At 35.7% G+C, this 13,604-nt stretch overlaps 1 protein-coding gene across 1 annotated transcript in view; it reads right to left on the bottom strand.

Annotated features, from left to right (window-relative positions):
• Positions 1-7,867: 7,867 nt before the first annotated feature.
• Positions 7,868-13,604, bottom strand: part of LOC137625499 (mucin-2-like) — an 11,516-nt gene continuing 5,779 nt past the window's right edge. Inside the window, exons 2-4 of the mRNA XM_068356409.1 lie at positions 10,970-11,145; positions 9,922-10,029; positions 7,868-9,633 (exon numbers count right to left, since the gene is read on the bottom strand). Coding sequence (XP_068212510.1) covers positions 8,269-9,633; positions 9,922-10,029; positions 10,970-11,145 — 1,649 coding nt within the window. The 3' untranslated portion in view covers positions 7,868-8,268. The remainder of the gene's footprint in view (positions 9,634-9,921; positions 10,030-10,969; positions 11,146-13,604) is intronic.

Here is a 13,604-nt window from a genome sequence, read left to right as displayed (position 1 = left end):
TGATGTCTTAAAAACTACAAAATTTTATGGAAAAAACTCAAAACAATCAACCATTCAGTAATAAAATGGATCTCAAGTATCATTATTGTATGTATAGAACCGAATAATGATGAAAAAAAAAGCTTTTGACAAAAGAATATATTATTATTATTATTACTTACTTACTAAGCTACAACCCTAGTTGGAAAAGCAGTATGCTATAAGCCCAGGGGCTCCAACAGGGAAAATAGCTCAGTGCGGAAAGGAAAAAAGGAAAATAAAATATTCTAAGAAGAGTAACAACAATAAATATCTCCTATATAAACTATAAAAACTTTAACAAAACAAGAGGAAGAGAAATAAGATAGGAGAGTGTGCTCGAGTGTACCCTCAAGCAAGAGAACTCTAACCCAAGACAGTGAAAGGCCATGGTACAGAGGCTATGGCACTACCCAAGACTAGAGAACAGTGGTTTGATTTTGGAGTGTCCTTCTCCTAGAAGAGCTGCTTACCATAGCTAAAGAGTCTCTTCTACCCTTACCAAGAGGAAAGTGGCACTGAACAATTACAGTGCAGTAACCCCTTGGGTGATGAAGAATTGTTTGGTAATCTGTGTTGTCAGGTGTATGAGGATAGAGGAGAATATGTAAAGAATATGCCAGACTATTCAGTGTGTATGTAGGCAAAAGGAAAATGAACCGTAACCAGAGAGAAGGATCCAATGTAGTACTATCTGGCCAGTCAAAAGACCCCATAACTCTCTAGCGGTAGTATCTCAACGGTGGCTGGTGCCCTAGCCAACCTACTAGTAGCCCATAGACCAAAGGAACTCTCTCACCTTATACATTTTAGCGGGAAATATCTGTTGTCTCATTGGCTGATTCTTTCTCAGCTCTGATTGGTGGTTGTATGTGACGTCACTCAATCGTATCTATGAATAAACTCAACTGAGAGGAGTAAAAATTCTATACGTATTGCAGATCAGTTTTGGATTGTAAATTGCAATTTATTATGAAAATAAACTCCAAATGATTATTAATATATAATTAATAGATAATAAATCTAATTAAACGGTAATTTTTTTTTTAAAAAGATCATTTGGAGAAATACTTGACTGTGTTCTGGCTACGATGATAGATGTGTGTGTGTGTGTCTACCAAGCTGTAGTAAGCGAAGGCAGTTACCAATCACAGCTCACGAGATACATTTTCTATATGAAATATAGAAACAGTCATTTCCTTATAAATTGTTTTTTAACATATCTTATTATATGGATAGATTCTGATTTACTAAATCATTAATTTTATTCAGAAAATACGTCTTTGTGATGTCATCATGGGTATGAATTTCAGTTTTTTTTTTCTGCTTACTAGTTTGAGTGAGTTATTGTTTTACAGAGAGCGCAATTTTAATTCGTTTTTCATTACATTTAAAGTATAATGTAATTGAATAAATAGTTATCAAATCAAATAGGAAATATGTCGTCATAATGGACAAGGGTAAAATACTATACTTAAAAAGAAAAAAAAATAATTTTTTGGGGAAAAAATAAAGCGATCAATTTAGTTATAAAATGTATCCTAAATATCAAAAGCATAAAAAAAACTCGCTTAACTAGAGCGTTTGAACAAAATATCTCGTGAAAATTTAACTCGATCGCCAACAGCAGTCCATACAGCAAAGGATCCCTCTCACCTTATAAGTTTCTTCAGCGGGAAATATCTGGCCTCTCATTGGCTGATTCTCACTTAGCTCTTGATTGGTGGTTGGATGTGACGTCATAGATTCGTATTTTACTTATTGGAAATGAATTTCAAATAAAAAATTACAATTTTTATGGACATAAACTTGAAATTGTTATTAATTTGGTAAAAAATAGATAATGGATCTGGTTGAAAGGTACAAGGTAAATTAATATGTCATGTTCGAAGAAATACTTGATTGGGTTCTGGCAACGAAGAAAGAGATGGGTGTGTTTAAAAATAGTAAACCAATCACAATCGAGGAAGTTATAGCCAATCAGAGGACCGAAATATCCCGCCAAAAGAGAGCTCCGGCCTCTGGGTACCTATGAGTTGCTGCTGTTCCATTAAACGGCCTAAGCTAGGGACGGGAGTTGAAGATTTTATTTTTTATTTTTAATCAAATTAAATATGCATTTTCTTTATATATAAACAGTTCCTTAATAGAAGTTTTTATAGAATTTTTATTAAATGTATAATTTCTGATTACCAAATTATCTATATTGAGAAAATACGTCTCTGTTGATGTCATATTGAGTAGGATGAGAATTTACTCAACTCCCCCCCAGAGAGAGAGAGAGAGAGAGAGAGAGAGAGAGAGAGAGAGAGAGAGAGAGAGAGAGAGAGAGAGAGAGAGAGAGAGAGAACGAGGTTTTATGAGTTGCTACTGTTCATGAAAATTTCTTATTTTTAACCAAATCAAAGATATATGTTCTTCAAAATATATAGACAGTCCATTATAATATGTTTTAATAACAGATTCATTAGAGGGATGGATTCTGATTACTATATCATTATTTTTTATTAAGAAAATACGTCTTTGTGACGTCATCAAGAGTAGGATGAATTTTACAAGCTTGGCTTTGCTTCTGTTTTCTGGTTTGAATAATGGATAAATCGAGCTTAAATATTGAAGCAACTATGTAACTTTATTTCGTATTTTGTTACATCTCAAGTGGGATTTAATTGAATAAAATGATTACCATATCTTATAGGAAATATGTCATTATAAAAACCGCAAATGTTATGGAAAGACACTCAAAATAATCATATAGTAATAAAATTGATCTTAAATACCATTATTGTATGTATATATATATATATATATATATATATATATATATATATATATATATATATATATATATATATATATATATGAAACGTTTGATTCACCTGATTACTGTGTTCCGATTTATATTTTATTTATGGCTTATTTCTTTGCATTTCAATTATGACTCCGTATAGCTATTAAAGATTCCTGTCTCTTAGCTCTAGAATTTATTTGATGTTGTCCATGATGCTCTATCACTCTAAGGTCAGCTAAGCAAGTGGTATGCTAAATGTTGAATGTTACTGTATGTGTTCTGACAATTTGCAATATCATTCTTGCGGCTTTGGAAGCATGCGTGTCAACCTTTCGGAGTTAAGGAGGCAAGTTTTCGCTTGTTGCTATTGTATAGGAACATTGCGTGTGGTTGGCAGCCCTGATTTCATCGTTCATATTTCAGAATGTTTCGTTTTATTTCATGACTTAATATCGAAAATGGCGAAGTTTATACCAGTGATCTTTTTACCTTTTATATTAGATGTAGTCTTGATATGTACTAATTTGCTATTATAATTAAAACAAGTTTATAAAATATATAAATAATTATTTGGGTAGTTTGTAGCGCTACAGCCAAGCGTCCTATTATGCTTATTATCGCTCCGACTGTTATCTTGTATAGAATAAAAACGTTTGGAAATGGTCTACGGATCTTAACCCTGGATAGGTACGCTCCTCGGACACCCCTTTAAGAGTATACTCGGACGCGAACGACCCAGACGCCAAAAAAAAAATTCTTGAAAAATCAGTTTTTGCAGTAACCTCCTTTTTTCTTTTGCCAAAAAAAACTTCAATGAATGCTTAAAACAACTGTAAAGATAAATACTACTCATCTGCAGAAAAACTATTTATTATAAATATTTTAAAAAATTAAGTAGAAAAAAAAGACCTGACATAAAAATTCATAAAAAAAAAGTTTATACATATATACACAAATCCTTTTAGGAATTGATTCTTGAATGTTTAGGACACATCTTGATGTATTTTGGATGAAGTCAGACCCATGGAGGTGAAGATCTGAAATGAGAAAAAAAGGGTAACTTTTTTTGGCCAAAAAAATTTGTCCAAATTTCATGAATTTTTTTGGGTACCCAAATGAAATAGGAAGTGGCTAATTTTTTTAGGGAATAAACATATGTTATCCTAAAATATAAATATGTAAAAAAATCTTCATTATTTTGTAAATTACATTTATATCAGGGGCCATATCTAAAGGTAATTTTTTGAGTACTTAGAAATTTCGTAAAAAAATACATATATTTATTATATAATATGATATTTATGCAGGTAAAAATATACCAAAATATCACAAATTCTATAGGGAACAAGAATATATATAGATAGGGCAGCTTACGCTTCGGATATGTCCACAAAATGGCCGCCAACCACACTGACTCAGACTCCCTAATCTGCCACTTGAAATGTAGGAAGGGTATGTCAATTTCAAGGTGTTATTTACTAATCTAATTATTATTGGATATGCATAAAAATTGTATGGTGGGTTGCTGGATAATTGTCGATTATTTTACGACTATAAAATTAAAATTCTGACCCAAAAAAAGTTTTTTGAAGGGAAATAAAATCGAAAAAAAAAATTTAAAACAATATAATATTTTAGCTAAAAAAATTTGATGATATTCAATCAAAAAAGAAGTAAACAAAATTTTCCGACAAATAAACATCTAGAGGAATCATTACTCTGTGATAGTTCCTTAGTACGTAGTAATTTTGAAAGAATTGGGAAAAAACGAAAAAATGGCAATCACCGGAAAATCGAACACATACCTATATATACGCCATATCTGGCTAAAAAAAAGATAGGCATGGGTAGCCTGATCATCTAGAAACACTTTCCAACACTATAAAAATATAAGTTTTGCGACACTACTTGCCAATTCCTTACGGTAACATGACTAAGCAAAAAAATGCAAAACAAATAAAAAGGGGCACTCGCGGAAAAATGGCTAACATTCTAATATACGGCATTTCAGAAAAAAAAAATTCAGCCACGTGCTAGGCAAACCATCAAGGCACATTTTCCGACAAATAAACATCTAAATGAATCATTACTCTGTGATAGTTCCTTAGTACGTAGTAATTTTGAAAGAAATGGGAAAAAAACGAAAAAATGGCAATCACAGGAAAATCGAACACATACCTATATATATGCCATATCTGGCTAAAAAAAAAAAGATAGGCATGGGTAGACAGATCATCTAGAAACACTTTCCAACACTATAAAATTATAAGTTTTGCGACACTACTTGCCAATTCCTTACGGTAACATGACTAAGCAAAAAAATGCAAAACAAATAAAAAGGGGCACTCGTGGAAAAATGGCCATTCTAATATACGGCATTTCAGAAAAAAAAAATTTCAGCCACGTGCTAGGCAAACCATCAAGGCACATTTTCCGACAAATAAACATATAAATGAATCATTACTCTGTGATAGTTCCTTAGTACGTAGTAATTTTGAAAGAAATGGGAAAAAACGAAAAAATGGCAATCACAGGAAAATCGAACACATACTTATATATACGCCATATCTGGCTGAAAAAAAAAATAGGCATGGGTAGCCAGATCATCTAGAAACACTTTCCAACACTATAGAAATATAAGTTTTGCGACACTACTTGCCAATTCCTTACGGTAACATGACTAAGCAAAAAAAATGCAAAACAAATAAAAAGGGGCACTCGCGGAAAAATGCCCAACATTCTAATATACTGCATCTCAGATAAAAAAAAAAGACATGCACGTGTTAGCCCAACCATCAAGGCACACTTTCTAACACATAAACATGAAAAAAAAATCAATAATATACGGCAATTCCTTACTACGTAGTAAATTTTTACAAATATTGAAAAAAAAACAGAAATTGGCAACCGCAGTTAAATACCCAATATACCAATAACTACGTCGTATCTGACAAAAACAAAATCACGCATGGGTAGCCAGATCATCTAGACACACTTTCCAACACTAAAAAAGCAAAAGTTTTACGACACTATTTGGCAATATCATACGGAAAAATTACTTGGCAAAAAAATGAAAAAAAATGAAAAAGGGGCACTCGCGGTAAAATGCCCGACATTCTAATATACGGCATCTCAGATAAAAAAAAAGACATGCACGTGTTAGCCCAACCATCAAGGCACACTTTCTAACACATAAACATGAAAAAAAAAATGAATAATATACGGCAATTCCTTACTATGTAGTAATTTTTACAAATATTGAAAAAAAACAGAAATTGGTAACCGCAGTTAAATACCCAATATACCAATAACTACGTCGTATCTGACAAAAACAAAGTCACGCATGGGTAGCCAGATCATCTAGACACACTTTCCAACACTAAACAAGCAAAAGTTTTACGACACTATTTAGCAATATCTTACGGAAAAATGACTTGGCAAAAAAATGAAAAAAAATGAAAAAGGGGCACTCGCGGTAAAATGGTCCTCGTGGTGATGAACGATATTTTAACTAAAAAAAAAATCATGCACATGGTAGCCAAACAATCCACCAACACTTTCCACAACTGATAACCTATACAAGTTGCACCATTCTACGACAATTTCATAATACGTAATAACTTTGATAATTAGGCAAACTACCTTAGAAGGGTAAACTCGGTCGCGCTCGACCCCGACGCGTCTCAGAAATCGGGGAAGGAGTACAGCTACAGCAATGCACATCTGGACACTACTAGAGCGTGTAGGGGAGACACCTCCTGCAGGTCGATCACCCACAAATTCAGTCACGGGGGTGAGTCACGTGAGAAAAACCTGTTTTTTTTTGACGCTCGGGGTCGCGAACGACCCATCGTACCTATCCAGGGTTAAATATGTTGTGTAAGGGGGGGGGGGGCAGCCCCCTGGGTAAGGACACGGCTTTTAGCATAGGTTAGGTGGTTTTTTTCTAAGTTAGCTTCTCCCGTCGTACTCGTAGGTAAGGAAACTGTTGTGTAAGGGGGAGGGGGGTCCGGGGGTCTGGGGGGGGGGGGGGGCGAAGCCCCCCTGGGTAAGGATGCGGCTTTTAGCGTAGGTTAGGTGGGTTTTTTTAAGTTAGCTTCTCCCGCTAAAATCGTTTTTAGAACGACGGCCACAGTTCAGAATATTCCTGTTTTCTACGGGCTCTGGCCGTTACCCTACAAAGGCTCCAATTATTTTCACTTGTGATCGAAAATAAAAGTGCATAGTACAGTCACTTATGAACATGATTGTACAAGAGATAAACAAAACTGACAATTTAAGAAGCTAGAAACTTGCTATAGCATAAACAGACACCCTGTCAACTTCATTGAAATAGCTTTGACTTGTTACTGCTTGAACCAATTATCTGAAGCTTGTTGCAAGATTTGATATCTAGCGTTTATTTGTAGTCTCTGCCCAGGTCTTTGTCCTGAAGTGCGTGTTTAGACTTAAGATTCCGATTAGACTGTTTTGTTGTGGCTCAAATAACTGATCTTGGTAGACTTCCAGAAACTAAGAAAGTCAAATAGTCAATCTTTACAGGTTGCAATGAGGGACTGGTTATAGTTCAGGGGTTTACACCAGGTCCCTGGAAACCCTTACATATCAAAATTTACTTTGATTGCAAAGATACTCACTCACACACACGTTGGGGGTGGGACAATTTCCTGCATCTTTTCATTGTTTATCTAAGAAATGAGATAATGTTATTGGTTTGATTCATGATATTTGACTCTTATATCCCTAGTGCTTAAACCAGGAAGGTTATTCAGCAATAAAGTTCAGTAAAAAATAAAAAAAACTAGGCCTACTCTGTTGCAATACAAATGAAAATCTAAGAAGTTGCACTTACATAAAGCAGAAATGGAGATAAGCTAAATTTGAAGGCTAATAAGTGGGTTCAACGAGGAGCTAAAGGGAAGCTGTAAATACTCTCTGGATCTGGTAAATCCTACAGTGCAATGGGAGAGGTGCACTAACGAGACAACCCACTCGATCTACTTCTATATTCTCAGGGTAAATGAAGGACCTCATTTGAACGCAACCTTTTATGGCGGTCACTTCCAATAGTACAGTACAAAAATATGTTTATTGACAGCTTAAACAATTACAAGTGTAAAAAAATATTTTGGAATAACGTTCACTTCATAGTCTAGGAAAACTTATTTACAAAAGAGTAAAGGAAGAAAAGATAGGCCTATAGAGATACCTGATGCAAATTAGTCTAAAAATCTATGGCAATATTTAGGCATACTGATATGTTGTAATATTTGTTTTTAAGTCAAATTGTGGACAGCTCGGAAGACATTATATGGAATTCAAAATCACTGCTTGCAGTTTACACGTTTTATGTAAACCAATTCATATTAAGTTACTACAAGTCAAGAAACTATACATAGTAACTAAACATATCAGGAGTATAACTATTCTTAAATTACAAAGAACGTGGTTAAACTATTCTAGAGGATCATGATTCTAGGCCTAGGCGTCGGATAGATATCCGTTTCGTGGGGCTCAGGCACTTTTAGTGTTAGACGTCTCCTGAGAGCATCACCTCTGATGATTTCGACTCCTTCCGCTGAGCTGTACTGCAAAGGTGGCGCTGGGGTCACCCTTATCATTCTCACCAATTGCGGAGGAATTGGTGTGGAACGCTGGCTTGGCAACACAACCGCTGGAGCATTGAGATAGTAAGTTCTAGGCGTGGACGACGTCACAATTGGTGGGGGGCCTGGTCTGTGATGTAAGGGCACATGCTCGCTACCTCGATTAACAGGCAGGAGGATTGGCACGGCATGTGTCCTGCCGAGGGCGTGGATGTACGCTGCAGAATTAGGGTCTGGGTTATAGAGGGTCGTCTCTCTTTCTCTTGGGTGACCGTTATGTGAATGATACTGGTAGATGCCCGAAGTGTCGGGGGCCTCCGTTGGGGAGTGCGGGGGCCTCATGGTATGGGCGTTGGTCGTTGTAGACTTGGGTGGTTCTGTAACAGGTGGGCTTGGAGTTGTGTTTGACAGTCGGTAGAAATTATTGTGGGAAAAGGCTGGTCTGAGTTTTAAGGATGACGGAAGAGTTGTTGATAGGAGACTGTTATCCTGTTCATGACTGTCGGTCAGTGGTGTGAAGGTAGCTGCTATTGGGGAGTATGTTGTTGTGGGTTGTGTGGTATGCTGTTCATTGGCTTTATAACTTGGTGTGAATGCCCCTATTACGGGGGCCCGCTTGGTGGGTGTGGTGAGTTCATCTTCATTATGAAGAACCATGGCTTTCCTAAAAGCGCTAATGGTGGCGGTATGTATGGGAGGGGCATAAGTTGAAGCTCGGGATTTCTCTACCACCAGTCTAAAAGGATTGGGGGAAGGAGTCGTTACATGAATGGAGTCATGAAACCGGAGGTTCTGGTTAATAGGCCGAGGTGCCTGGGTTGGTGCCAGGTCATCCTCCAGGTCAGGAACGAGTGTGACGGGTTTCTCAAATGGACTTTGCACGGGACGTGGGACCAGGCGGACAGACTGAGAGTGGGGCTGGGAAGGTCTAGGCTGACGTGCTTGTTGCTGCTGTAACGCTCGATGGAAATCTTGTCGTTCTTCCTCGAATTGCCCTTGGGGTATGACGTGCTGGCGGAAAAGGGGACTTGAATCCTCAGGACGCGCTCTCTGGTGAGTTTCTGAATGGGAAACTGAGGGACGAGGAGAGGTGGGTGGAGCCTGTGAAGAATCTGATTTATGTTCAATTGCTTCTCCTTCGTAATTGACATCAGCCCGGAATCCATTGTCGTCAGCTACGTAAGTCACTATCTGGACGCGGCCGTCTGGTAACGCGACCTGAAAGAGAAAGGGGACTGAAAACACTTCATAGGCCTACACAGTCTGAAAAGCCTTGAAAAGATATAAACATAAACACTGTTTTCAATCGACAAGTAATGTTGAGGTTGAGATCATAAGTATATTTTTATCAAAATACATATAACATATATTTTATAGTAATAAATTTTATATAGTATTTAATTTTAACTAACACCTGAGATGTGAAAATTGGAGTGTTATGTTTGTAAATTTAAACACAATTTTGTTGTATTCAGTGTTCTCATAAAAACAGAGAGAGAGACTTACCTTGTAGGAACCGCTAACGGTCTCTCCATCCCTGGCTTCCGATCTTGCATGGTAGTTGCCTGTGTCTTCGGATGCAACGCTGTAGCCATATTTATACTGGTCAAAAATCTGAAAAAAGACATATTTTCTTTAGATTTTCGTTTATAATCATCCATAAACCATCTATTGATTTTCAGATGTTCCTACAGACTGCAATGTTGCACAGAGACTGTTTGCTACTATCTGGCCACATGGGACAGTCTAACTGAAAAAGGAAAAGCTATATTAATCTAGCAAACCTCTCTTTCTCATTCTCTTCCTCTCTCCAGTCTATGAAAAATCTCATATGCTACACTAGTCTAGGCAAAGAGTCTCTCTCTCTCTCTCTCTCTCTCTCTCTCTCTCTCTCTCTCTCTCTCTCCATAGTCTAGGGAAAACTTTCCTCTCATATGCTGCATTGCTCTTCGCAAAGTTTTTCTCAAATAGACTGTCTGGGTCTAGCTCAATACACACACACACTCTCTCTCTCTCTCTCTCTCTCTGGGTCTAGCTCAATACACTCTCTCTCTCTCTCTCTCCTCTCTCTCTCTCTCTCTCTCTCTCTCTCTCTCTCTCTCTCTCTCTCTCTCTCTCTGCATAGTTTAGGGAAAAATCTTCATTTCATGTGCTGCATTGGTCTTGGCAAAGTTTCTCTCAAGTAAACTGTATGGGTCTCTCTCTCTCTCTCTCACTACATAGTCTAGGGAAAAATCTTCCTCTAATATGCTGCATTGGTCTTGGCAAAGTCTCTCTCACGTAAACTGTATGGGTCTAGCTCTAGACAAAGTCTCTCTCTCTCTCTCTCTCTCTCTCTCTCTCTCTCTCTCTCAACAGAGTCTAGGGAAAAATCTTCCTCTAAAGTGCTGCATTGGTCTTGGCAAAGTCTCTCTCACGTAGACTGTATGGGTCTAGCTCTAGACAAAGTCTCTCTCTCTCTCTCTCTCTCTCTCTCTCTCTCTCTCTCTCTCTCTCTCTCTCTCTCTCTGCACACCTTCCTCTTTGTACTATGCCGGATCCTTGCACAACTCACCGCTATAGAGGACTTTGTTCCTTCACAAAAAAGATAAACAGACAACCAACGATAGTTCAAGTTCGCATAAGAAAGAACACAAAGGGAGGTCAAAATATGACGCCTCTGTGCTCGTGCAAAACTCAGAGAATTGTCGTGTTTTCTGCTCTTTTTTTTACCATAGAGATGGCAATGAACTGCAGAAGACAAAGACTATGTAAACTTGAGATTTTACTTTGTGAGGGAATCTATTGTTTATTAATATCTGTGATATCTAAATGTATAGAGATTTTTATATTAATTCAATTCGTTCTGTTGGTTTATCGTGTCTTAGTGTAGGCCTATATAAAAACAAGAAAGTTGTCATTGTTAGCCTTATACTAAGCCTTTGCCCTTCCTGAACAAAGAAGTACAAAACTCTAGATATTAAGTTTCCTTATAAGCCTAGGTAGAAAGATTGAAGAACAGAGGTGAAGAACTTTCTATGTAGACCTATAGTCAATTCTTTTTAGTGAGGCAGAATTGAACCGACTCGCAGGGGTACCCTTTTAGCTCGGATAAGTTTCCTGATCGCTGATTGGTTGGACAAGATGACTCTAACCAATCAGCGATCAGGAAACTTTTCCGAGCTAAAAGGGCACCGCTGCGAGTCGGTGCAAACGCCCCTCATTGAAAAAAAATGAGTATATATAGCTTTTAAGTGGAAGTTTCCAGCACTGGTATCATTCAGAAGTGAGCAGTAAGGATAAGTGTAGACCTATAAGTTCAATACCTAACGTAGGTAGAAGCAATTATCATAAAATTAATTTGTCTTTGCTTTTATATATTTCCAAAAAATAGAGTAATTTGAATATTATGGATAAGTTTAAAAAAATGAAGGTTAATGTGTTAGTGACACGCTCTCTCTCTCTCTCTCTCTCTCTCTCTCTCTCTATATATATATATATATATATATATATATATATATATATATATATATGTGTGTGTGTGCGTGTATACATGTACATATATATATATATATATATATATATATATATATATATATATATATATATATATATATATATCTATATATACATACATATATATATATATATATATATATATATATATATATATATATATATATACACACATATGTATATATGTATATATATATATATATATATATATATATATATATATATATATATATATATATATATATATATATATATATATATATATATATATATATATTCTATATATATATGTATATATATGTGTGTATCTCTCTCTCTCTCTCTCTCTCTCTCTCTCTCTCTCTCTCTCTCTCTCTCTATATATATATATATATAAATATAAATATATATATATATATATATATATATATATATATATATATATATATATATATATATATATATATATATATATATATATATGTGTGTGTGTGTGTGTGTGTATGTATATCATCTCTTACACCTATTGACGCACAGGGCCTCTTGTTAGATTTCGTCAGTCGTCTTTATCTTGAGCTTTTTATTCAATACTTCTCCATTCATCATCTCCTACTTCACGCTTCATAGTCCTCAGCTATGTAGGCCTGGGTCTTCCAACCCTTCTAATGCCTTGTGGAGCCCAGCTGAACATTTGGTGAACTAATTTCTGTTGAGGAGTGCAAAGAGCATGCCCAAATCATCTCCATTTACCCCCTCATCATGATCTCATCCACATATGGCACTCGAGTAATCTCTTATAGTTTCTTATAGTGAACTAGTAACGGCTGATATATATATATATATATATATATATATATATATATATATATATATATATATATATATATATATATATATATATATATATATATATATATGTGTGTGTGTGTGTGTGTACAAACGAACGTCTCAAACCTGTAATTGAGTGAAACAATCGACTTTATTACAATGTTTGACAGAAGAGTACTTTGCTAAAACAATGTGCGGAAAAGGATAGTCTGCTCTTCCCGTAAAACAAAAGCTAGAGAAGGCGTTCATATTATTGCCTAAAAATAGCCTATTTCGAAAGTAAGAGAGAGAGAGAGAGAGAGAGAGAGAGAGAGAGAGAGAGAGAGAGAGAGAGAGAGAGAGAGAGAGAGAGAGAGAGAGAGGTTATTATTCTATATGTATAAATTGAGTCAAAACACAAATATGAAAAAGGTGGGAACGCAGTGCGTGCGTCAACTGGAGACAAAAGAATGGCGTTTGGAAATGTCACTAATTATATATTTTTTCTATTTTTCAAGGAGTCTTTTCGTGGAAACCGTTATATAACAGTCCGTAATATTTCTTGCAAAGTTATTATTGCTCTTTTTTTGCATAACGGTTACGCTATTTCCTAAAAATATCACGCGAAAACACGCGATGTTGAATGGTGAACGATGGCAACTTTTTTTGTTTACATAATTTCCCGCCATGGAGAATCGAAAGTGGATTACATTGTGAAGTGTATTTTGGGAAAATTTTTATTGTATTGTTTATTTTTCGATGATATTTTGGATATTTTATTGCGTTGAAATAATTATTTAATAAAGAAATAAATATTAATATATTATTTACTAGTTACTATTTAAAAGTTAATATTGAATGTAGTAAAGATGCTGATTTATCTTACAATGTTGATTCTGATTTATATA

The sequence above is a fragment of the Palaemon carinicauda genome, chromosome 32 (assembly GCF_036898095.1).
Source record: "Palaemon carinicauda isolate YSFRI2023 chromosome 32, ASM3689809v2, whole genome shotgun sequence".
NCBI classification, from domain to species: domain Eukaryota; kingdom Metazoa; phylum Arthropoda; class Malacostraca; order Decapoda; family Palaemonidae; genus Palaemon; species Palaemon carinicauda.
The sequence above is the reverse complement of the archived record's forward strand: the minus strand, read 5'-3'. Positions and strand labels throughout refer to the sequence as shown.